Genomic DNA, 22,671 nt, shown 5'->3' with positions numbered 1-22,671 from the left:
TTATATGTGCCCTGACTGAAAATGGAACCTGCAACCTTGGCTTATCTGGACAATGCTCTAACCAACTCAGCTACCCAGCCAGGACCGTGACCTGCCTGTTTGTTGACTGCTGTATTCCCAGCACATAGAATAGTGCCCATGGGAGTTGCTTAATACATTTTCATTGGCTAAATGAATGAATGAATCCTGTGCATTTCTTTTCTTATATGTTTTTATTGATTTCAGAGAGAGGAAGAGAGAGGGAGAGAGAGAAACAATGATGAGAGAGACTCATTGATAGCCTGCCTCCTGCACGCCCCCTGCTGGAGATAGAGCCCACAACCCCAGCATGTGCCAGGACCCTGAATTGAACCTCCATCTCCTGGATCATAGGTTGATGCCCAACCACTGAGCCACACTGGCCAGGCTGAATCCTGTACATTTCTAAACAAGCAGGTGTAGCTGCTTTGTAAAACAGTCTGGCAGCTCCTCAGAAGGTTAAATAATCATGAAGTTACCATCCAATCCAGCAATTCCACTCCTAGGTATCCACACAAGACAACTGAAAACATTTGTCCACACAAAAACCTATGCAAAAATGTTCACAACAGCAGAATTCACAATAGCCAAAAAAGTAGAAACAACCCAAATGTCCAAAATGTGGTTGAACAGAATATCATGTGAAACAATAGAATATTATTGGCCATAAAAAGGAATAAATTGCTGATTTATGCTACAACTATGGTGAATTTTGAAACATTATGCTCAGTAAAAGATACCAGTCATGCCCTGGCCAGTGTGGCTCAGTAGTTAGAGTGTTGGCCCTCACACTGAAGGGTTATGGGTTGGATTCCCAGTCAAGGGCACTTACTTGGGCTGCAAATTGATCCCAGCCTCAGGCAAATTTAGGAGGCAACCAAGCAATATGTCACTCTAAGACACAATGATGTTTCTCTCTTTCTCCCCTTCCCTCCCACTCTCTAAAAATCAATGGAAAAAATATCCTTGAGTGAGGATTAACAAAAATTTTGAAAGTATAAATCAGCATATTAAAAAGAAATTCTAGGTAAGACTTGCAAGCTGGAAGACAGGGAAAGACCTGCCCTCTGAGCCCCACCTCTTCTGCTTGATTGACAAGTCTGGTGTTACCATAGAAATAATTTTTCTGTTCCCAATGTTCCACACCAGGAATTCAGAGCTCTTCCTGCACATCAAAAAGAAATTAAGCATTGTGAGAGCTGTTCTGAAAGCAGTTTGTAGCTCCTTGGCATCAAGAAAAATGCTTTGCACCCCTGCCTGGTGGCTCAGTTGGTCAGAGCATCGCCATACACCAAAAAGGTTTTGGGTTGGATTCCCAGTCCTGGCACATACCTAGGTTGTGGGTTTGATCCCCGGTGGGAGTGCACCCTGGAGGCACCCCCTCAATGTCTCTCTCTCTGTCCCTCTCTCTCCCTCTCCCTTCCTCTGTCTCTAAAGTCAATAAATATATCTTTGGGGGAAAATGCCTTGCACCTGTCAGAATGGCTATGCTATCATCAGTAAGTCAAAAACAAGTGTTGGCTAATATGTGGAGAAAAGGAAACCCTTGTGCATAGTTGGGAATGCAGATTGGTGCAGCCACTATGGAAAACACAGTATGGAGGGTTCTCAAAAAATTAAAAATGGAACTACCTTATGACCAGTGATTCCAATTCAGGGTATATATCCAAGGAAACCCAAAACACTGCTTTGAAAGAAAATATATGTACCCCTAGGTTCACTGCAGCGTTATTTACAATAGCCAAGCTATGGAAGCAACCCAAGTGTTCATCAGTAAATGAGTGGATAAAAGGGCAGTGGTATAGCCCGGCCTGCGTGGCTCAGCGGTTGAGCATCAACCTATGATCCAAAAGATCAAGGTTCGATTCCCGGTCAGGGCACATGCCCAGGTTTTGGGCTTGATCCCCAGCAGGGGGTGGGCAGGAGGCAGCCGATCAATGGCTTTCTCTCATCATTGATGTTTCTATCTCTCCCTCTTCCTTCCTCTGTCTGAAATCAATAAAAACATGAAAACAAATTTTAAAGGCAGTGGTACATATATACAATGGAATATTACTCGACCATAAAAAATAATGAAATCTTACCATTTGCTACAGCATGAATGAACGTAAAGGGTATTTTGCTAAGCGAAATGAGTCAGCCAGAGAAAGGCAAACACCATATGATTTCACTTACATGTGGAATCTAAAGAACAATATAAATGAACAAACAAAACAGAAACAGACTCACAGATACAAAGAACAGGCTGGTGGTTGCCAGAGGGGAGAGGGTTGAGGGACTGGGTGAAAAAGGTGAAGGGACTGAGAAGTACAGATTGGTACTTACAAAATAGTCATGGGGATGTAAAGTACAGCATAGAAAATATAGTCAGTAATATTGTAATAACAATGTATGGTGCCAGGTGGGTACTGGAAATATCAGGGGTATACTTTGTAAAGTATAAGATTGTCTAACCACTATGCTGTACACCTGAAACTAATACAAAATAATATTGAATGTAAATTGTAGCTGGAAAAAAAAGCACCTCTCCTTTTCATTATGTTCAACAACGTCTTAACGACAGAAATGCATCAAATAAAGATAAATAAAGGGTGGGGCAAAGGTAGGTTTACAGTTGTTCATATGGAGAATAATACAATAATTAATAAATAATAATACAAGGATAAACTCTGTGTTTTGAGTACTCACAACTATAAGTCTACTTTTGCTCCACCTTGTACTTTTTCTGGGGGGGAAAAATGCCTTGCTACATTTTCTAGAAAAAATAATAGTGTATTCAGTCCAATTCATACTGTCCATACACAGCCCAACCCCCAACAAGCAGCATTTATGCTATTTGACTTTACACCCTTCATACATTTATATAAAAGCATCTCCTTTTTGTCCCAAAATTATAAATTGGTTTTTCTTGGCAGCATGAAGCTCTCTCAGTTCCTAGCTCTCGGTAACCATAGGCATTCGAAGGTATATAATTTTGTATTAGTTCCTTTGCAATCATTTCTGTGCTTCATTTGGAAATCTTTATAGTATCAAATCAGGAAGACTATTCCAATTTGTAGCCCTAGAAATACTAGAAATATGAGATCCATTCAGGATGGCTTAAACTTTTTGTTTTTGAAATTAATCTGTAATGTAAATATTGCCCAAATCCATTTCATTTGTACAAAATTAGTGTATTAAGGCCACCATGCCCCCCATTATCAGCCTTGTTACATTTCTTACTAAAACTTTCACACACACGCACACGCACACGCACTGTGTTAGTGTCCTAGGGCTGCAAAACAAAGCAGCACAAGTGGGTGGCTTAAACTACAGAAATCTATTGTCTCGAAGTTCGGGGGCTGGCATTCCAAGATCAAGGACTTGGTCTGAATTGGTCCCTACTGAGAGCTGTAAGGGAGAAGCTGTCCGTTCTCTCTCCCTCCTAGCTTCCAGTGGTTTGCTGGCAATCTCTGGCGTTCCTTGGCTTGTAGAAGCATCACCCATCTCTGCCTCTGTTGTCACATGACATTCTCCCTGTGCGTGTGAGGCTGTGTCCAATTTCCCCTTTGCGTAAAGATACCAGTCATACTGTACTGGGGCCCAGCCTACTCCAGTGTGACAACTAATTCCATCTGCAACCACCCTGTTTCCAAATAAGGTCATAATCTGAGGTCCTGGGTGTTAGCAATGCCTCATATTAATTTTAGGGGTCACAATACCAAGCACAACACATGCACACACACGTGTTATCACACTGCCCTTGTGCTGTAAACATCAGCCTGCAAATCTGCTCCTTTCACACAGTAACCTTTCTCTGAGTGCCTTTCTGTTAGCTGTACACAGCAGTGCCTCAGTCCCTCCAACACTGGGTAACATTCCACGGAGGGACTGGGCCACCGCCTGCCAAACAGTCTTGGCTGATCCACGTTAGGGTCCTTCCCAGTGTCACAGCCCCAGCTACAAACATCTCCAGCAGCTTGTCTGAGGCCCATAGACTGCTTTGCCAGGGTAGGCAGGGAGTCATGAAATTGATGGGTTGTGGCACTGCCCATTTAAATTCTTTAATGCTTATTTGCCAACATGGGTGGTTCAGCTCTTCTCCACCCCCAGGAAGAGTCAGGGTGTGGGTGGTGCTTCCAGGACATCCCAACCCTCCTGGGGCTTTATCACAGAGTGAATTTAATACAAGGGATCACGTTAATAGGGATAAAAGGCTGAGAACACAAAAGGGAAGCACAGGGATAACAGCTGCTGGAACAAAAGGGTGTGGGGACAGGGGTCTCAAGCATCTAAGGAGAGGGCACCCTCACAGCTGCTGGACCCTCAGACACTCAGAGAAGTAGCCCTGAACCCCAGCTGTGTGGTTTGGGCAACTTACCAAAACCATCTGTGCATCAGTTTGCCCCTCTGCAAAGTGGGACAGTAACTACCTTCATGAGGTCATTGAAAGGACTGGATGAGTTTAATTCAAGTTTGGTTCTCAGAACTGGGCCTGGTTGGTTCATGCTACATGAAGTACTACTCTTGTCCACCAAGAATGAAAACCCCTTTTGCAGAGAATTTTCTAGTGCAGGGGTCACCACCAGGGGTGATTTGGTCCCCCCAGGGGACACAGGGCCATGTCTAGACATTTTTGGTTGTCACAACTGGGAGGAAGGGATGCTCCTGGCATCAAGTGGGTGGAGGTCAGGGATGTTACAATGAACAGGACAGCTGCCTATCACAAAAAATGATCTGGTGCCTCGTCCCTGCCCCCCAGACACCCTCTGATCTAATGATCTGGTGCCTCATGCCTGCCCCCCAGACACCCTCTGATCTAATGATCTGGTGCCTCGTGCCTGCCCCCCAGACACCCTCTGACCTCAAAAGCCTCCCTTCCCTTTCTCTCCCCACCCCCTCCTCCACCTCCAGCTCTGGTCATCCTGGGTCTGAGTCAAAGAGAGATCAAAGGACACACCCCCACTCCCTCTACCCTTGTCCCCTCCCCAGGTCTGAGGCTGGACTAGGGCCAACAGGACATCAGATTTCTGGCCAGGGGAGGGGAGACGCAGGTCTGGCGTCAGGGGGCAGCTGGGGACGCTCTGGGGATATTGAAGGCTATCTGTATCTCTCCTGACCCCAACCTGTCTGTCTGTCCATATGTCCCATTCCAAGGGCTGGGCATTCATCTCTCCTTCCCGATCTCCCTCTCTCTAGGCAGAGCCTTGTCTGATCTTCCTGGCAAATCTGATCCCCCTCTTAGCTGGGGCATGTATGCTCTCCACTGGTTGCCCAACCTGTAGCTGAGGCCTGCCTTGGAACAAACAGCCCCACCCCACTCCCATAGGACTTTTTTTTATCCTCACCAAGGATATGTTTATTGATTCGAGAGACAGACAGACATCGGACAGTTGCCGCCCGTATGCACCCCAACCAGGGTTTGGACCCGCAACCTTTTTGGTGTATGGGAGGACACTCCAACCAACTGAGTCACCTGGCCAGGGCCTCCCATAGGACTTTTTATCTGACCCTTCCATTCTCTCTCAAAACCCTACCTTAAGTCCTTGGTGGCCTGGGGGTAAAGCTCTGACTCCTTATCTGCCATGAAATCACCCTTCTGGGTTTCTCCAGCTGAAGCCCTGACCATGGAGGACTGGGAGGGTTCAGCTTTGTCTCCGTCCCTTAGACTAGGGGCTTCAAATCTTTAGGGCTCCAGCACTGCTCGACATGAGGCCAGATCCACTGAATGAATGAGTTCATGAATAAATTAATGAATAAATGACACGGCTCTGGGGCAACTCCCCAGCTGAGCCTCAGGGTCAGGGGCATCCTTGTTCCTGCCTTCCCCCCGGTCAGGGCCAGGAAACAGCCAGCTCCAACAGGACCAGAACCCAGAGATGTACTGATGCTTCCCTCTCTTGCTGGTGCTGGGTCTGCCCCAAGGGGCTGCTGGGATGATCCCCTGGGTTCCTGCCCCACACAGGAAGCTGATAGAAGAGTGAACACTGAGCCATCTTTTCCTGTTCAGGTGGACCCTTCTCTGCCGGGGAATAAATCATTCAAAGATACTGGTGGTTGTGTGTTGCTCAGTCCTATGGCAAGGGATGCCAGTATGAACCTCAGTTTTCTCATCTGGAAAGTGGACATGAAGTGATGTAAAGTCCTCTAGGGGTGTCACGGGATGAAAGGAGGCAAGAATGGAAATAAAAAGCTTAGGCTAATATTTTTAGAAGTAATCTTTCATTTCTCTTGGCGAAATCTAAAGGGAGTTTGACTTGCAGGAAGGAAAGAACTGAGGTTCTTATCTTTTCTTATCCCTTTATCTCCTCCAAAGTGTCCTATCCTTATCTCCCCTTCTCCTGCTAGGTTCTCTCCTGAGCCCCCATGACCCCACCCACACCCATTTTTCAGGCTTTTTTCATAAAAAAATGTGCGTTTCCATGGATGATCTATGTCAGTGTGGGGGCTGGGATGGGCACCCTTTGAGTTGCCTGAGCCTCGAGTTTTGTTTTTGTTTTTTTAAATGTATCTTTATTGATTTCAGAGAGAGGAAAGGAGAGGGAGAGAGAGAGACAGAAACATCAATGATGACAGAGTCATTGATTGAGCCCGCAACCCAGGCATGTGCCCTGACCGGGAATCGAACCCTGATCACCTGAATCCTAGGTCGACAATCAACTGCTGAGCCACGCCCGGCCGGGTGAGCCTCGAGTTTATAAGTGGATTCCTATGTGTTTCCCAATTTCTGTCTGAATTTCTGATTCTCTGCCTGTATGTCCACCATTCAATTATTTGACATATTTATTTTTTAATTAAATTTATGGGGGTAACATTGGTTAACATTATATAAATATTAAGTGTCCAACCTCATAACCCGACATCTGTGTACTCCACTGTGTGATCACCATGCAAAGTCTAACCTATTCCCTCACCATGTACTTTACCCCCTGTACCTTTTTCATCCTTCCCCCAACACCCTTCCCTCTGGTAATCAGCATTCTGTTGTCTTAGATCTATTTCTTGAGCTCCTACTGTGTGTCAGGCTGGAGACAATGCTGTGACTAAGGTTGTCCTGATCCCTGCCTCCATGTGGATCACAATCCAGTGGGGCAGTTACAGCTGGGAGGCAGAGAGCGCAGATGTCAGCCTTGTGATGGGTGCAGCCCAGGGTACTGTGGGAGCCCAGAGTAATAACTTACAGGGGCCCAGGGCGTCCTGAGAAGGCTTTCTGGCTGAGAATATTAAGAGCTAACACGTCTGTCACTCTTACCATACCCATTCTAGAGCTGGGGAGACTGAGGACCCACAAAGTTAAGGGGCTTGTCCCAGCTGGAGCAGCTAGAAGGGGGGCTGGTCTGGACCCCACGATTCTGGCCATGCAGGTTTAAAACCACTGCTGGAGGAGGGCTGGAGGCCAGGGCAGGGGTGGGGGGAATGGGGGAAACTACACCCAACGTTTGTTGGAACCACAAACCGCTTGTGTGGTGACCAAGTCTGGGAGGACAGTTGGAGTGGCCAGTCTGGGCGGGAGGAGGGGCGCAGAGCACTGGCCCCCCGAGTGCATGACCCTGACTCGCTGTCAGGTGAGCACTGTGCGCCCCTGAGCACCGTGTCTGCTCTTTGGGCGTATTTTTGCTGCGTGAAATAGGAGAGACTTGCTCCGCCTCCCGCCCAGCTGGGATGAGTAAATCCACGTGGGGTGCTTGGCACAGTTGGCGCTCATTAAATTCCAGCTGGTGTTATTATGATGATTATCCCCATTGTTATCCTTAATAACTAATTAATTAGAACTAATGCGTCCTCTCCGCGTCCAATTAGGTGTCTTCCGGCTGGGAAGTCACCGGACCCCGTGGAGAGGCGAGCTGGGTCTCAGACCTTCCCCCAACACGCGCCCCAGCCTACCTCGATCTCCCCGGCCCACATTAGACCTGGTAAAGCTGCGGGCAGGATGGGGTGGCGCGGGCCTGGCAGCGGAGTCTGAGTGGGGGCAGCCCTTGCGTCACCCCAACTTCCGTGGTGAGGGGTCCCACAAACACCAAACAACGTAGACGCTAGGACCACGAGACTCGGTCGGCGCCGGGTGGATAGGCCAAGCCAACTCGAGGCCACGCCCGTCTCCATGATGATTGGTTCTTCAGACCCGGCACGCGGCCCCGATTGGCGGAGAAGGCCGCTGCTCCCGGAATGCCCCGCCCCTCCCGGACCGTAGTCTTGAGTCCACCGGCTCCCTGGCCTCAGGCGTCCTTGGCCGGGTTGACTGGCGGGCGCTGTTGGTGGCGCGGAGAGTGGCCCCCACAATCCGGTCCGGGGGTCCATCTGCGGCGCGCCTGACGGCCCAGCCCGAGCCCGGAGCGCCACCATGGGCCCGGGGCCCCCGGCGGCCGGAGCTGGCGCGCCCCCGCGGCCTCTGTCCCTGGCCGCGAGGCTGAGCTACGCCGTGGGCCACTTCCTCAACGACCTGTGCGCGTCCATGTGGTTCACCTACCTGCTGGTCTACCTGCACTCGGTGCGCGCCTACAGCTCGCGCGGCGCCGGGCTGCTGCTGCTGCTCGGCCAGGTGGCCGACGGGCTCTGCACGCCCCTCGTGGGCTACGAGGCCGACCGCGCCGCCGGCCGCTGCGCCCGCTGCGGGCCTCGCAAGGCCTGGCATCTGGTTGGTAAGTCGCGGCCGAGCCGCCCCCGTTCACCTGCCTGTCCAGAGCCAACCCCTCTGCCTCAGGGCCTGGGTCAGCCCCTCTGTTTAGGTGGCCTGCCCCGCTTCTGTCTCTGTCCCGTGGCCTGAACCTGCTCCCCACCCCCCCCCCCGTTGTCTGTCACATGACTTGAGTCTCTTCCTCTCTCTGTCTGCCCCTTGTCCTGAGTCTTCCCCCTCTGCCTCATGGCTGCTGTCTGACCTGTCAAGCCCCCTTCATCTGACTGTTGGTGTGATCCTCCAGTGTCGCTTGCCTTTGTCTGTCTGACCCCTGGGGCTCCCTGAACCATCTTTGGGTTGGGTCTGACTACCCGGCGCCTCCTCTGTCAATCTGTCTTGCCTGGCTTGACCTCTCCATCTCTCCATCAGAGTGACTACCAGGACATTTCGGTTTGAGTGAGCGTCAGACTGTCTGCAGCCCCTCTGTCTGTCTGTTCTCCCAGTGCTCTCTGTCCATCCCTGCTCCCATCTTGGGCAACCTGGTTGGTGCTTGAGTGTTTGGGGGGAGCTGCCCTGGCAGCTGAGAGTTGGGGGCAGGTGAGAGAGGTGTCAGGGGTCTGTGCCTGACTAACAGGGATAGGGTCTGCTGGGCAGATAATGGGGTTGCCCTCTGGTCTGGGGCCTTTGCCCGCCTAGAGGGTTGTTGGAGAGGATAGGTGGCAGGTCCCAGGGGGCTGGGGCGCTCTGCCCTGTGTGCACTGATGATAAGGCCTGCGTCCATGTGGCCCTTCTCTGCCCGCCCAGGTCGAGCTTTGAGATTAGCCCTGGCCACTTTCCCTGCTGTTTCTTCCCTGGCATGAGTGCCCACCACATCCTTGCATTGAGGGCTCTCCGGGCATTTCAGGAGGCAGGGTCAGGAATCCTGCCACTTGGGGAATTCTGGGCGGCGTCTTTCTAGAAGGCAGGAGGGGACAACTGGTGTCTTCTTGCCCTTGGGAACAGTGATGGGGAAGACAGTGTTTTGCCCCGGGCCTTGAGAGTGACATTTTTGCATTTTGCAAGATGCAGCAGATCTCCAGGTGGCCTGAGGGGTGGCTGGCATCACTTTGGCCACATCCTGGGGCTGGATTTCAGGTTTGTCAGGTCTGAGGTTGCCTGGACTGTTCTTGGGCCACTTTAGACTGCAGGACGCTCAGACCAGTGACTGTGTCATCTGAAAATGGACATTTAAGATGTCCCTCTTTTGACTGATGTTGGGTTTGCTTGCAGAGCTCACTCCATAGTCTCAAAGGCAGTTACGTTTGTAATAGTAGGGTCAACTCACTGACATGCAAAGAAGGAAGTTCCTGGGCCAGAGAGATTTGTGGGGTAGTGGGGGTGGATGGGAAGGGCTCATTTTGGGGGGGGATAGGGGAGACCTTTACAAAGAGATGGAGCCAGTGTTGGGAAGGTAGCTCTGGCAGAGGGTTCTGCATGTGCAAAATCCCGAAGGTGGGACCTGTTACTAGTTCAGAGCCTCCAGACCTTACTCTGTCCCTTTCATATGTGGGAGTCCTGGGGCTCAGTGAGGGTCCCACCTGACTCCAAAAAGAATTTCCCTAAAGAGGTGAGAGTTAGGGGTGGTGGTGGCACTTCTGTAAATAAAGAACTGAAGGGTTTGTGTTTATGCAAAACAGGCCTAGGAGATCCATCCAGACACCAAGGTCTCCACCTGCACCCCTTTCATATCTTGAGGTGGAGGACCTGTGGGGAGAGGAAACTGGGGTGGCCCCTCGTAATGCCTGATAAGATGACTTGAGCGAAGGTCACCCTGGTAATAGTGTCCACTTCTCTATTGGCCCCTGCGTCTGTGGGTGGTGGTGATGAACTCACTCTTTCCCTTAACAAGCCCTCCCAGTTGCCCCCTGTAGCCTAGAGAGGACCATCAGAGCCAGACATGGATACTCCTGTGGGGTCTAGACTGGGGCAGGTACATGAACTGGGCTTTATAAGAAAGAAGCTGAGCTCTGACAGGACATTGCCTTTGGGGTTTTGAAAGATGAATAGGAGTGTGTATATGTGTGTGGTGTGTGGGTACATTCCAAGTACAGTGGTACCTCGGTTTTCGAATGTAACCTGTTCCAGAAGACCGTTCGAGTTCTGAAACGTTCGAAAACCGAGGGATCAACAGCTGACAGCTAGGCCTCAGGATCTTGCCCTCAGCGGAAGCCGTGTGGCATGTTTGACTTCCAAGGCGTGTTCGAAAACCAAAGCATTAACTTCCCGGTTTACGTCGTTCATAAACCGAAACGTTCGTCAACAGAGACGTTTGAAAACTGAGGCATCACCGTAGTTGAAAGGGCTTGTGCAAAGGTGTGAAATATGGCTTTGAAGCTGCAGAGGTGGGAATTAGCTCAGAGTAGTAGGAGCTCCTACTTTCACACATTAACTCTCAATTCTCACATCTTCCTCAGGAGGCAAGTATTTTCATTTTCTGGAAACTGAGGCCCTGAAAGGCAAAGTCACATTCCCAAGGTCCCCCAGCCAGGCAGCCTAACTCTGACAATGGTTAACTGGCCTGGGCAGCAGCAGAGTGGAGTTCACCCAGGGCAGCACATTCTCCTGACCAGTCTGCAGTTGGTGCCTGGCCTGCATTTGCTCAGAAAGCCCCTCCCAGTTCCAGAGAAAGAGCCAGGCTGGTTTTGGTTTCATTTCCTGATCCCAGGACTGTGGGGGCGAGCCCAGGGTCTGGGGATGAGGTCATCTCCGGAACCTGGGGGAGGAAGGAAGTCCAGCTGCCAGACTCCTTCCAGGCGCAGAGATGGGAGGAAAAGTGACTTATTTAAACCTGGGACCCACCCCAATAGGGCCCACAGTCTGGTGGGGTAGGCAAGCAGGAAACAAGCAAGCAGAAAGACAAAAGAGTTCCTGTGTGTGAGTGGTGAGAGGAAGACAAAGCAGGGTCCAGAATAGTGTGTTGAGGCAGCGAAGGGACTGTTTGAAGACTGGTAACTGAGCTGGTCAGGGAGGGCTTTATGGAGGAGTCCTGAGGGATGAAAAGAAGAGCATCCCAGGCAGCAGGCACAGCCTGTGCAAAGATCCTGAGACAGGACTGTGCCTGGTGTGTTGTAGGAACAGCAAGGAGCCCTGTGTGGCTGGAGTAGAGTGAGCAAAGGGGAGAGAAGAAGGTGTGTATGTGGTGGTGGTGGGGGGGGGGCGGAGGCAGGTTGTTCAGGGCCTTGTGAGCCTCAGGGAGGACTTGGGCTTGTTCTGAGATATTGGAATGTTTGCCAGGAAGAGGTCCCCTTATGAGCTGATGGAGACTCATGGAGGGCAGGGTCCAGCATAGCCTGGCCTCCTGACTTCTGGTGGCCCACAGGATCCTTGATAGGAGCTGGGGAGGAAAAGGCTCACTCTCCAGGCAAGATGGGAAGGGGAAGTTGTGGGTGTAAATGGTGTGTCTATAGTGGGCAGTTTTCTAGGGGACCCCACAGCATCCTTTCAACCTGCTGTGTGACCTCAGGCTCTCTGTGCTTCAGTTTCCCCATCTGTCATCAGGGGCAACACTAGGGAGCCCTGGACTGGCATGGGGAGGCCCTGTTCTTGCTCCCTTTTAATACCTGGTCATACGTCCTGGTCCTGCCTGCTCACCTGTTATGGCATGTGATCTCAGGACTGTGCCAGCCTACTCTGTCTCCATTGGACAAAAGGGGCATAAAGCTTGGACTGGTGAGTAGAGGCCTGGCCCCTCTGTCCTGTTTGGCTGTGTGATTTCTGGGCGACCCAGATCTATCTGCCTCAGTTTCCCCATTTGTCATGGGCCATAAGCCTGGGGTGTCCTAGGCTGCTGATCCCACACACCACACTGTGTAACTTTGGGAGGGTCTCTAGCCTTTTCTGTGTCTCTTATTTTGTTCCCACCTGGTCACACGCCACGGAGCCCTGGGCCACTGTGGGAAGGTCTGGCGATGTGACCTCCCCCTACTCTGCCCATCCACAGGCACCATCTGCGTCCTGCTCTCCTTCCCTTTCATCTTCAGTCCCTGCCTGGGCTGTGGGGCAACCACACCTGAGTGGGCCGCCCTCCTCTACTACGGGCCCTTCATTGTCATCTTCCAGTTTGGCTGGGCCGCTACACAGATTGCCCACCTCAGCCTCATCCCCGAGCTCATCACCAATGACCACGAGAAGGTAGAGCTCACGGCTCTCAGGTACCACCTCTGCGGGGCAGGGTTGGGAGGGCACATGCACCGCAGGCGAGGACAGGGGACCCAGGGCTACACTCTCTGTGTGGTCTCTGCCTGGCTATGTTGCTCTGGGACTCTCAGCCCCAGTTTATTCATCTGTAATGTAGTATATCAGTCACCTGCTACTTAGCGTAACAAATGACCACAAAGCATGGTTTCTATGGGTTAAGAGCCTCTCTCAGCTTAGCTGGGTTTTCTGCTTCAGTGTCGGTCTAAAGGTTTCAATCAAGGCATCGGCTAGGGCTGGCCTCATCTGAGACTTGGGGTCTTTCTACCCTGCTCATGTAGTTGGTGGCAGAATTAATTTCCTTTCTTTCTTTCTTTTTTAATTGATTTTTAGAGAGAGAGAGGAAGGGAGAGGAAGAGAGAGAGAGGCATCGATGTGAGAGCAAAACATCAATCAGGTCTGCCTCCTGCACACTCTCTACCGGGATCAAGCTTGAAACCTGGGCATATGCTGACTGGAAATGGGACCTGCAACCTTTTGGTGCACAGGATGACTCCCAATCAAGTGAGCCACACTGGCCTGGACCAGAATTCGTTTTCTTACTAATGTAGATAGCACTTATGGTGGCTTGCTGATTGACACCAGCAGGAGAGTCAGACCTCAGGGATGGCTTAAGCCCTTTTTCTTTTTTAAAAATATATCTTTATTGATTTCATAGAGAGGAAAGGAGAGGGACAGAGAGATAGAAACATCAATGATGAGAGTCATTGATCGGCTGCCTCCTGCATGCCCCTAACTGGGGATCGAGCCCGCAACCCAGGCATGTGCCCTGACCGGGAATCGAACCCCGATCGCCTGGATCCTGGGTCTATGCTCAACTGCTGAGCCATGCCTGGCCAGGCTAGCCCTTTTTCTAAGAATCGCTTAGCCCTGGCCAGCTAGGTGATTCTTAGAAAAAGGGCTCAGTGGTTAGAGCGCCAGCCCGCGCACCAAAGGGTCAAGAGTTTAATTCCTGGTCAAGGGCCTGTACCTCGGTTGCAGGTTTGATCTCTGGCCCCAGTCTGGGTGCTTGCGGGCTGCAGCTAGTTGTCTCTGTCACATCGATGTTTCTCTCTCTCTCCCTGCTTCCCCTCCCTTCCACTCTCTCTGAAAATCAATGAGAAAAAATATCTTCAGATGAGGATTAACAACAACCAAAAAGAGTCACCAGAATAGGTCAGGCCTACTCAGGATAACCCCTTTAACCACATCTGCAAAATCTTTTCATTTAGTTGCCTAAATATGGGCGTGACATCCCATCATATTCATGGGTCCCATCCCCAAGGGGAGGGGATTAGGTAGGGCAGGGCCAGGGCATGGGAGTCTGCAGGGCCATCTTAGAATCCTGCCTGCCACATGTGGGTACATTTGGCACCCAGCTTATCCAGCACTTGCTTGAGGTGCTCAGTGAGGTTATTCTGGATTTGGTGATCATAGGAGCATTTATGGAGTGCTTGCTTTATGCCAGGCACAGTGCACAGTTCTAGGCCCTTCACATGGATTATCTTCTTTAATCCTCACAACAAACCCATGTAGGCTCATGCCCAAGGCCAGACCAAGGTGTCTATGGGAGGTGTGCAGTAGAAAAAAGGAGGTGGCAGTTCCAGCCAGAAGGGAGAGCACATGTGAGGGTGGCCAGTGTTGCTGGAGCTCAAAGAGCCCGGCTCACACTTGGTGCCCAGTAAGTGCATGTTACTCTTGCTATTAGGGTAGCATCTTTGTTGAGGGTCCAACTCAGCCTGTTTGGCCCCAGTCTGGTCTCCCCACCCCTGCCTTTGAGTTCCCCATTATGGCCAACAGCTGCAGGCGCTAACGACAGGGGTTGCTCAATGGCCGGGCCCCTGAGGGCCCCAGAGGTTCTGAGAGGTTAGGGGACAGGCTAGGCCAGGCCAAGCTCTGATGAGCTTTCTCCTACAAGTGCTTCATTTCCAACCTCGTGTCATCTTCACTGTGACCTCTGGGGGGTAGTTTTGTTCTCACTGTTAGAAGGGGAAACTGAGTCCTGGTAAGAGCCAGAGGTTGCCCCTGTCCTGCCCTTCCCAGCCCCTGGAGGGACATCACTCTGGGGCTGCAGGCAGGAGCAGATCTATATGATTCTGGACCTTGCCCTGCTGAAGCCCAGGATCTTGGTACCAAGAATTCCAGAATCCTGGCCTCTGAGCATCTTGGGTTCTCAGAGTTGGGTTGCAGCCCTAAGTGGGCCCTACTTTGCTGAGGCTCTGCATCTCTGAGGCTCAGCCCTCTGTCATGGTGGCTGAGGGTCAGAGCTATAAATCATCAGATAACCTGCAGGCTGGGTAAACTGGGGCCAGCAGGGACTTCCTTGGGGCCACCTAAGGTTTGGTGGCTGAAATCTGTCAGCCAGAGGCTCCCCAGAGGCCACAAGCAGCTCTCACTGTGTGGCTGCCTGGGGAGGAAGTGGCTATGTGGTTTCCTGGGCTTCCATGCTGAGGCCTCGCCTGTCCCTCCAGGTACGCCTTCACCGTGGTGGCCAACATCACTGTCTATGGTGCTGCCTGGCTCCTGCTCCACCTGCAGGCCTCTCCAAACATGGGGCCCACCAAGGATGTCAGTGACCAGCTGGGGGTCCAAGATGTGCCAGTGTTTCGGGTGAGCTGGGGCCGGGATAGGGGCAAAGTTGCTGCTGGCGGGATAGGACATCCTCCCCAAGGCCCTGAACTTGGGGCTCAGGCTGGGAGAGCCACTGCTGACGCCTCTTCTGCCGGATCCCCAGAACCTCTCCCTGTTGGTGGTGGGCATTGGAGCCATCTTCTCACTGCTGTTCCACCTGGGCACCAGGGAGGGGCGCAAGCAGCTTGTGGAGGAACCAGATGAACACAGCCCCCTGTTGGCCCCCACCACGGCCCGCCCCTTGCTGCTCTGGAAACACTGGCTTCGGCAGCCGGCCTTTTACCAGGTATGCAGTGGGGCACAGTGGGCTGGAATGCACACCTGTCTCCCACCTGGCCCTTCCTGTGTGGGGCTGCGGGCAGGGTGGCCAGTAGATGAGCAAACACCGGATTTTCCATTTCACAGGCAGGGCAGACGGTGCTAATCAATTACTGCTCTCTTCTCCACCTGCCAGTTATGGCCACTAATAGTGGATCAGGTGACAGCTGTACCTAGGCCCCCAGCGTCCCCTGCTGGTGGGAGCGGAGAAGGGCCCTGTCTGACCCCTAAACCAGTCCCTCTGTCTGCCCATAGGTGGGCTTCCTGTACATGAGCACGAGGCTCATTGTGAACCTGTCCCAGACATACATGGCCATGTACCTCACCTACTCCCTCAACCTGCCCAAGGTGAGCTGGGTAGGGTGGGCCAGAGCTGTGGGTGGGTCCTGAGCCCGAGGAGCCCTACCTGATACACCCATGTCCACTCTGCCCCAACAGAAGTTCATCGCCACTATCCCGCTAGTGATGTATCTCAGTGGTTTCTTCTCCTCCTTCCTCATGAACCCGGTCAACAAGTGGATCGGGAGGAATGTGAGTGTGCGGGTTGGTGGGGGACAGTGTGGGGATGCCACAGATAAGGACCCTCAGAACTCAGATGCATAGAACCCAGGTGATTCCATATCTCAGCCTCCACACCTTGTAGATGCCCTGTGTCTTAGACCCATGTTCTAGAATCCTGGCTTCTGAGTGTCTTGGGGCTGCAGAGCTCTAGAAATTTCTGTGCTGACCAGTGTGCTAGCCAAGGTGGCTACTGAGTACTTGAAATGTGGCAGGTACAAGTGAAAAACTGAATGTTTCATTTTATTTTAATTGATTTGCACTTAAGATGTAAAAAGCCACCTGTCTCTATCCCAGGTTACATCAGAGCTGGGGGCTCCTTAGGGATGGTCCAACCTCACTCTCTGGGGTTAAGGGCTGGGGTGATAGATTGCACAGTGAGGCGAGCCTGTTGCTGGTCTCCCTTGCAGATGACGTACTTCGTGGGCCTTCTGGTGATCCTGGCCTTTGCGGCCTGGGTGACGCTGGCAGATGGGCTGGGTGTGGCTGTGTATGCAGCAGCTGTGCTGCTGGGCACGGGCTGTGCCACCATCCTTGTCACATCACTGGCAATGACAGCTGATCTCATTGGCCCCCACACGGTAGGGCTGGTGGGCAGGGCCGGGTGGGAGTTGGGGCCCAGGGCCCAGGCCATGGGTGCTGACCTCCCTGCCTATGTCCCCCCAGCACAGTGGAGCCTTCGTGTATGGTGCCATGAGCTTCTCAGATAAAGTAGCCAATGGGCTGGCAGTCATGGTCATCCAGAGCCTGTACCCCTGTTCGTGAGTGTGACTCATTAGTTCATTTAACAAGAGCAAACTAAATGTGTGCTGTGTGCCAGGTACTGCTCCAGGTCTAGGGTATTGGGGGAATGTGAGTGGGCAATACTACAGGGAAGCCAGAATCTATGTCACTCAGACACTCAGAACCTGGGGTTTCAGACCTGGATGATTCTAGACCACCGAGTTCTCACCTTATAGAAGCCCAGGATATGGGAACCAGAACCAGCCTGGTCCTTTGTCATCAAGGAGCTGTAGGTAATACCAGCCATGTTAATCACAGAAATAAATGTGTGATCCAGACCATTGGCCAGGGGTGTGAAGGACACCACATATGGAGGCCTGACTGGTGCAGGAGGTCAGGGAGGACTTACTTGAGGAGGTGACATTGGTCCTGAGACCTGGTGGTTACCAGGGAGTTCTAGGCAAATGGGAAGGAATAACCAGTGCAAAGGCCCTGGGGCAGGACCAGGCCTGGTGTGTTGGAAGACCACACTGGAGGCCCATGTAGCTGGAGCAGAGTGAAGGGGAGACAGGGTGGGGAGAGGTTGGGGGCAAGTTGTGCAGAGCCTGTGGAGGGCTTGGGCTTTTACCCTAAGGGAGTTGGGAGCCCTGGAAGGCTGTGAGCAGAGGAGGAGAGGCCTGACTCAGGTACTCATAGGCACCCTCTCGGGGTTGCCCCTGGAAGGACAGTCTGTGGAAGGTGAGAGCTGGAGCCTGGAGACTGGGGCAGAAGCCTGTACACTGGTCCAGGTGGGTGATGACGGACTGGACCAGGTGGTGGTAGAAGAGGGGGAAGCAGTAGGCAGAATCAGGATAGACTTTGAAGGCATAGCTGGCAGTATCTGCTGAAGTGTCAGATGTGGGAGGAAAAAGGGGTTGAGGGCGACCCCCAGGTTCTGGCCTGAGTGCTGAGAAACACAGGGCTGCCCGAAGCTGAGATGGGAGGAATGGGAGGTCCAGGCTGAGGCTGGAGCGTCCCCACAAGTGTCCGCTTACCTGCTCTATCCTCCCCTACCCCAGCTCGGAGCTCTGCTGCAGGGCCTGCATAGGCTTCTACCACTGGGTGATGGTGGCCGTGACAGGTGGTGTAGGCGTGGCTGCCACCCTTGCTCTATGCAGTCTCCTCATCTGGCCCATCCGCCTGCGGAGCTGTGAGTTATAGACACCCCCCTCCATTCCCAACCTGGCCTTGAGTGGGAGGGCTGGGGCAGGCTCTATGCTCACTAACTCCACCCCTACCCCTCTCTTGCAGGAGCCCCTGGAGCCCAACCCTGACATTCCCCCAGGGCCTCCAGCCCTATGCAAATGAGCTGCAACTGTGCATATTCCATGCCCTGCTCCTCAGGTCCCTCCCCTCCCCTTCCTTGCCTGGCTGCAGGGATGGTGGGTAAGAACATGATGGGCTGGACCCCATCAGCTCATCTCCGCTGGGCGAGACACAGGCCCTCTGGTATCCAGGGGCCCATGGGTCTTCATGATTTGGGGGTGCCTAAGCCTAACTCTAATACGTGACTTGGGGTGCCTTCGCTATGTTGCATGGGGGCAGGATGTGAAGGTCCTAGGGTCCAGGGGCTGCCCTGAGCTCAGCTCCAGCTCCACCTCACCATTGGCCCAGCTGGGGGTCTCCAGGGCACTGCTGACAGTGAATAAAGAGCCGCTCACGGTAAGGACTGGCCTCAGCTGTCTTCCTGGGCCGGGGTTGGGGAGGGCAGCAGGGGCCCTTGTCCTGGCCTCTGCTCTAGTCACTGGGATCTTGGCTATAACTCCCTTACCTGACCTATCAGTACCCCAGTCCCCAGATGTGGACAGACACCTGAGGAGTGGCACACCGTCCCCACAGAGGGACAGTCTTTATCAGGCAGTGGGCATATAGATGGGTGGGGACTGCTGGCCAGTGGATGGGCAGTAGGGTTCCAGGTCCCACTGCCGGTAGTTCTGGGCTGTGTAGCACGGACGCTGCAGTGCCGACAGGTAGGGTACGTAGTCTGACTCCTGCCCCAGCGGTTCTACCCCATACTGGTGCCTATTGACCACTGTGGAACAGGACCCAGGTCAACCTCCTGGCTCCAGCTTCCTGGACCCAGGCAGTTTTACCCCCATCCCTTGGCCCACGATGCCAGCCTCACCATATTCCTTGCCCCAGATGGGCCTGTCTTTCCACAGCATGGTCCCCCACCGTGTGCTGGGAGCCTTGTACTGGGCAGGCATGATGGGGTCATACCAGGCGGTCTCCTGGAGGCACTGGGTTTGGGCTGTAGGGAGAGTGGGGGAGGTCATCTCTGGACCTTAACCTCCACTTGAGGCTGGCATGGGGAAAGGCAGGCGGCCAGGCACTCACCTGAAGGCATGCTGTGCTTCCGGTGGCTGTAGCATCCATACCAGCGGGCATAAGCCTCCCGGTAGGGGCTGTCCAGGGCCCTCGGGAGCGTGTACCAGGCTTCACGGAAGTCTGAGTTGATTAGGCCAGTGTACCATGGCTGGCCAGCCGAGTCACGTCCCATGGGTGTGTACTTCCAGCGCACTGCCTGCTTGATGGCTGGTGCCCAGCGGGGGCCCTCCAGGGACAGGTAGTCATCACTAAGGGTCAGGGTAGGGGACAGAGGCTAAGCCTGATTTTCCCCTGCCCCTCCCTGGGCCACAGAATGGGTCTTTTACGCTCATTGCCACATGTTGTGACATGGAGGGTGGGTGCAAAGGCCCGGTCCACACTGCAGAGGGCCTTTCTCTATCTCCACTTGGCCACGTGTCCTTCAGCACCAGACACTCCTGCCCAAGGTAGCAGAGGAGAGGCTCCCTCCTCTCTGCCCGTCTTCCCCAGGATCCTCACTAAACTTTTCACCTTTTCTTGCTTCTCCCCCAGGGGACACCAGGGGGCAGGGATGTAAAAGCTCTGGCCACTCCTGGGGTCCTAAGTCCTTGTCCAGCCTGCCAGATGCACAGGCTCCTTCCTCCAGGAAGTCCCTTGGCCTGAAGGTACACCAGGAGGAAGTGGTCTCAGCTGAGTGAGTGACCCAGAGAGAGCATGGGCTCCTGGGAAGACCTGGGGGGGGGGGGGTGACCCTGTGTCATCATCCACCCAATCATCAGGGACCAGCTGGGAGTGAGGACGAGCTTACATTTAAAGGACAAACTGTAGCTACACATTCGTGCCTATTCCAGGGGGCATCTCTGGTGTCAAGACCTGTTTAGGCTGAGAACACAGGAGGGCTTCCTGGAGGAGTGGGGGGAGGAGGAGGTCTACTTCAGGTGAGGGGAGTAACATGTGCAAAGGCCCTGGGGCAACACAGGATGGTTTAAGGAACAGAGAGGCTGCAGTGCAGAGGTTAGTGGAAATATGAGAATGATGGCAAATATTAAACCTCAATGAGGTGCCATTAAAACTAAAACTAAAAAAAAAAGCAAAGCCCTGGCCAGATAGCTCAGTTGGTTAGAGCGTTGTCCCCATATGCCAAGGTTGCGGGTTTGATCCCTGGTCAGGGCACATACAAAAATCAGCCAATAAGCCTGGCCAGTGTTGCTCAGCAGTTGAGCATTAACCTATGATCCAGGAGATCCCGGTTTGATTCCTGGTCAGGGCACATGCCTGGGTTGCAGGCTGGATTCCCAGTAGGGGACGTGCAGGAGGCAGCTGATCAATGGCTCTCTTATCATTGATGTTTCTATCTTTCCCTCTCTCCCTTCCTCTCTCTGAAATCAATAAAGACATATTAAAAAAAAAAAATCAACCAATGAATGCGTGAGTAAAACAACAAATTCATCTTTCTCTCCCGACCTTCCTGTCTAAAATCAATTAAAAAAAACACACAGAAAAAACCCAAAGCTGTTGACATGAAGCTTCAGGGGAACTTGTTTAAGCAGAAACCCCAAATGGCAGTTCCTTCTGGAATGCATCCTAATAACCACTGCCTGAGAGGCAAAGATGTGCGTGTGCTCTGACCTGGTGAGCTTGCTCCTGGAAAATCACCTGTGAATGAGATTGGATGCCCAGAAATGGGCCCAGCAGGACCACTGACAAAACACTTTAATCTCTGCCATGCACGGAGAACCTGGCTGAGTTCTCCAGTAGATTTGATAGGAGCATCAAAACTAGAAACATGTCTCATGAGCCTGTTAGGCTCTGGAACATGTCTCAGAAACCTGAGGTAGACTCAATTTGCCACCCAAATGGACATTTCAAGGTCACCTGAGGTGCCCCACTCTTTTGAGACAGATTTCTGAACTGCAAAATGCAGTTTGTAAAATACAATCAACATGCCCTAATGTAATACAAAATGAACACTGAGTGTCCCCTTACCCCAGCCAGCAGCCTGGACCTGGGCTGCCACTTTAATTTCTGCCTTATTCCAGAATTGGGCAGTGCGTGCATGTGTCCCTACTAGTACAGAAATGTGGGAATTTGCAGTTTCACGTCTTTATTTTTTTCTTGCAAATGGAGCAGCACAAAGGGCACTTACTCATCTGTTTTTGATTTTACAGTTGCAGAGTAATAACTTACTGAAACAGTCACTTATTAATGGGTACTCTACTGGGTTGAGTGTCCCCCACTATTTATGTCCACCTGGAACCTCACAACATTAACTTACTTGGAAACAGGGACTTCTAGCAGATAGAATTTGTTAAGATGAGGTCATAGTGGGGTAGGGTGGGCCCCGGTATCCTTGTAAGGAGAGTGGAATCTGGACACACACACACGGGGTCATGGGACGATGGAGGCATAGGTAGGGTAATATGTCTACAAGCCAAGAGACACCAAGAATTGCCAGTAAATCACCAGAAGCTAGGAGAAAATGGAACAGATTTTCCCAACCAGTCTCAGAAGGAACTAGCCCTGCTGACACATTGATCTTGGACTTCTAGCCTCCAGAACTGGAAAAGAATAAATTTCTGGTATTTAAGCTGTCCAGTGTGTGGTGGTCTTATTACAGCAGTATCTAGGAAACTCCTATATACTTTGTTTCTCAGTTGCTGTGTGGGTGTGTTGTGCCCACAGTGAGCAATCACGTGTGACAATCACGTGTGACTTGTGCACCTGCCAGTGTCCAAGCTTGCCTTGCTCTGATGCCGGCAAGGAGGAGGGTACCCAGGTGCAGGTGGGTGGGAGGAGATGCAGGGAGCAGATGATCAAGGGTCCAGCACCAACATGCGTTTTTTGAAGTATTAGACACTTGGGAAAAGCCAAACCAAATCCGTCACTCGACCCAGAGAGGCCAAGTCTGGGGGTGGGGTGGACACTCACCTGTAGAGAGGTGCCGGGAAGTCCACTTCAAGAGTCCCTTGGGGGACATAGGGCTGGGTAGGCCCCTGCCTCAGGGTCTGCATGTCTGTTTCTGGGTTCCTGGGTGCTCCTGCCTGGGCTTGTGAAGCCATTGTTGACAGCAACAAAGGCCATCCTCTGTGTCCTGGCAATGCTACTGGTGGCCTTGGTTCCCATCCAGGCCACTCCCTCCCACCCCAGCTAAAGGGCTGAAAGAAGGAAGTGGGGCCATACGTAGGTGGCTTGGGGCTCAGTGTTCTGCCCCCTGCCCCATATCTCTACATGGGGGTCTCTGACCCAAAGGGAGTTTCTGAAGCTTAGGCCAG

The 22,671-nt window shown here is 52.4% G+C and overlaps 2 protein-coding genes across 3 annotated transcripts; one reads left to right on the top strand and one right to left on the bottom strand.

The window, feature by feature from the left end:
- Nucleotides 1-8,170: 8,170 nt before the first annotated feature.
- MFSD12 (major facilitator superfamily domain containing 12) lies at nt 8,171-18,758 on the top strand (the record flags this gene model as incomplete). Of its 2 annotated transcripts, XM_081133884.1 has the most annotated exons (10): nt 8,171-8,636; nt 12,591-12,801; nt 15,295-15,433; nt 15,558-15,740; nt 16,028-16,120; nt 16,211-16,303; nt 16,741-16,911; nt 16,997-17,091; nt 18,112-18,242; nt 18,344-18,758. In XM_081133884.1, coding segments are annotated over exons 1-10 (1,416 nt in total). In that variant the 5' UTR covers nt 8,171-8,338. The 2 variants fall into 2 exon arrangements, with proteins under 2 accessions (XP_080990010.1, XP_080990009.1); XM_081133883.1 differs by lacking the exon at nt 18,344-18,758 and having other exon boundaries at nt 18,112-18,253.
- Nucleotides 18,759-18,861: 103 nt separating this feature from the next.
- On the bottom strand, nt 18,862-22,425 carry TEKTIP1 (tektin bundle interacting protein 1). Its single transcript, XM_081133885.1, is given in 5 exon segments — nt 18,862-19,127; nt 19,130-19,146; nt 19,148-19,343; nt 19,430-19,668; nt 22,328-22,425. Coding segments are annotated over 5 exon segments (717 nt in total). The 5' UTR covers nt 22,411-22,425; the 3' UTR covers nt 18,862-18,945.
- Nucleotides 22,426-22,671: the final 246 nt, after the last annotated feature.

The sequence above is a fragment of the Miniopterus schreibersii genome, assembly GCF_964146895.1.
Source record: "Miniopterus schreibersii genome assembly, chromosome: 4".
NCBI lineage: Eukaryota > Metazoa > Chordata > Mammalia > Chiroptera > Miniopteridae > Miniopterus > Miniopterus schreibersii.
Note: the sequence above shows the minus strand (reverse complement) of the source record. Positions and strands in the feature narration are given on the sequence as shown.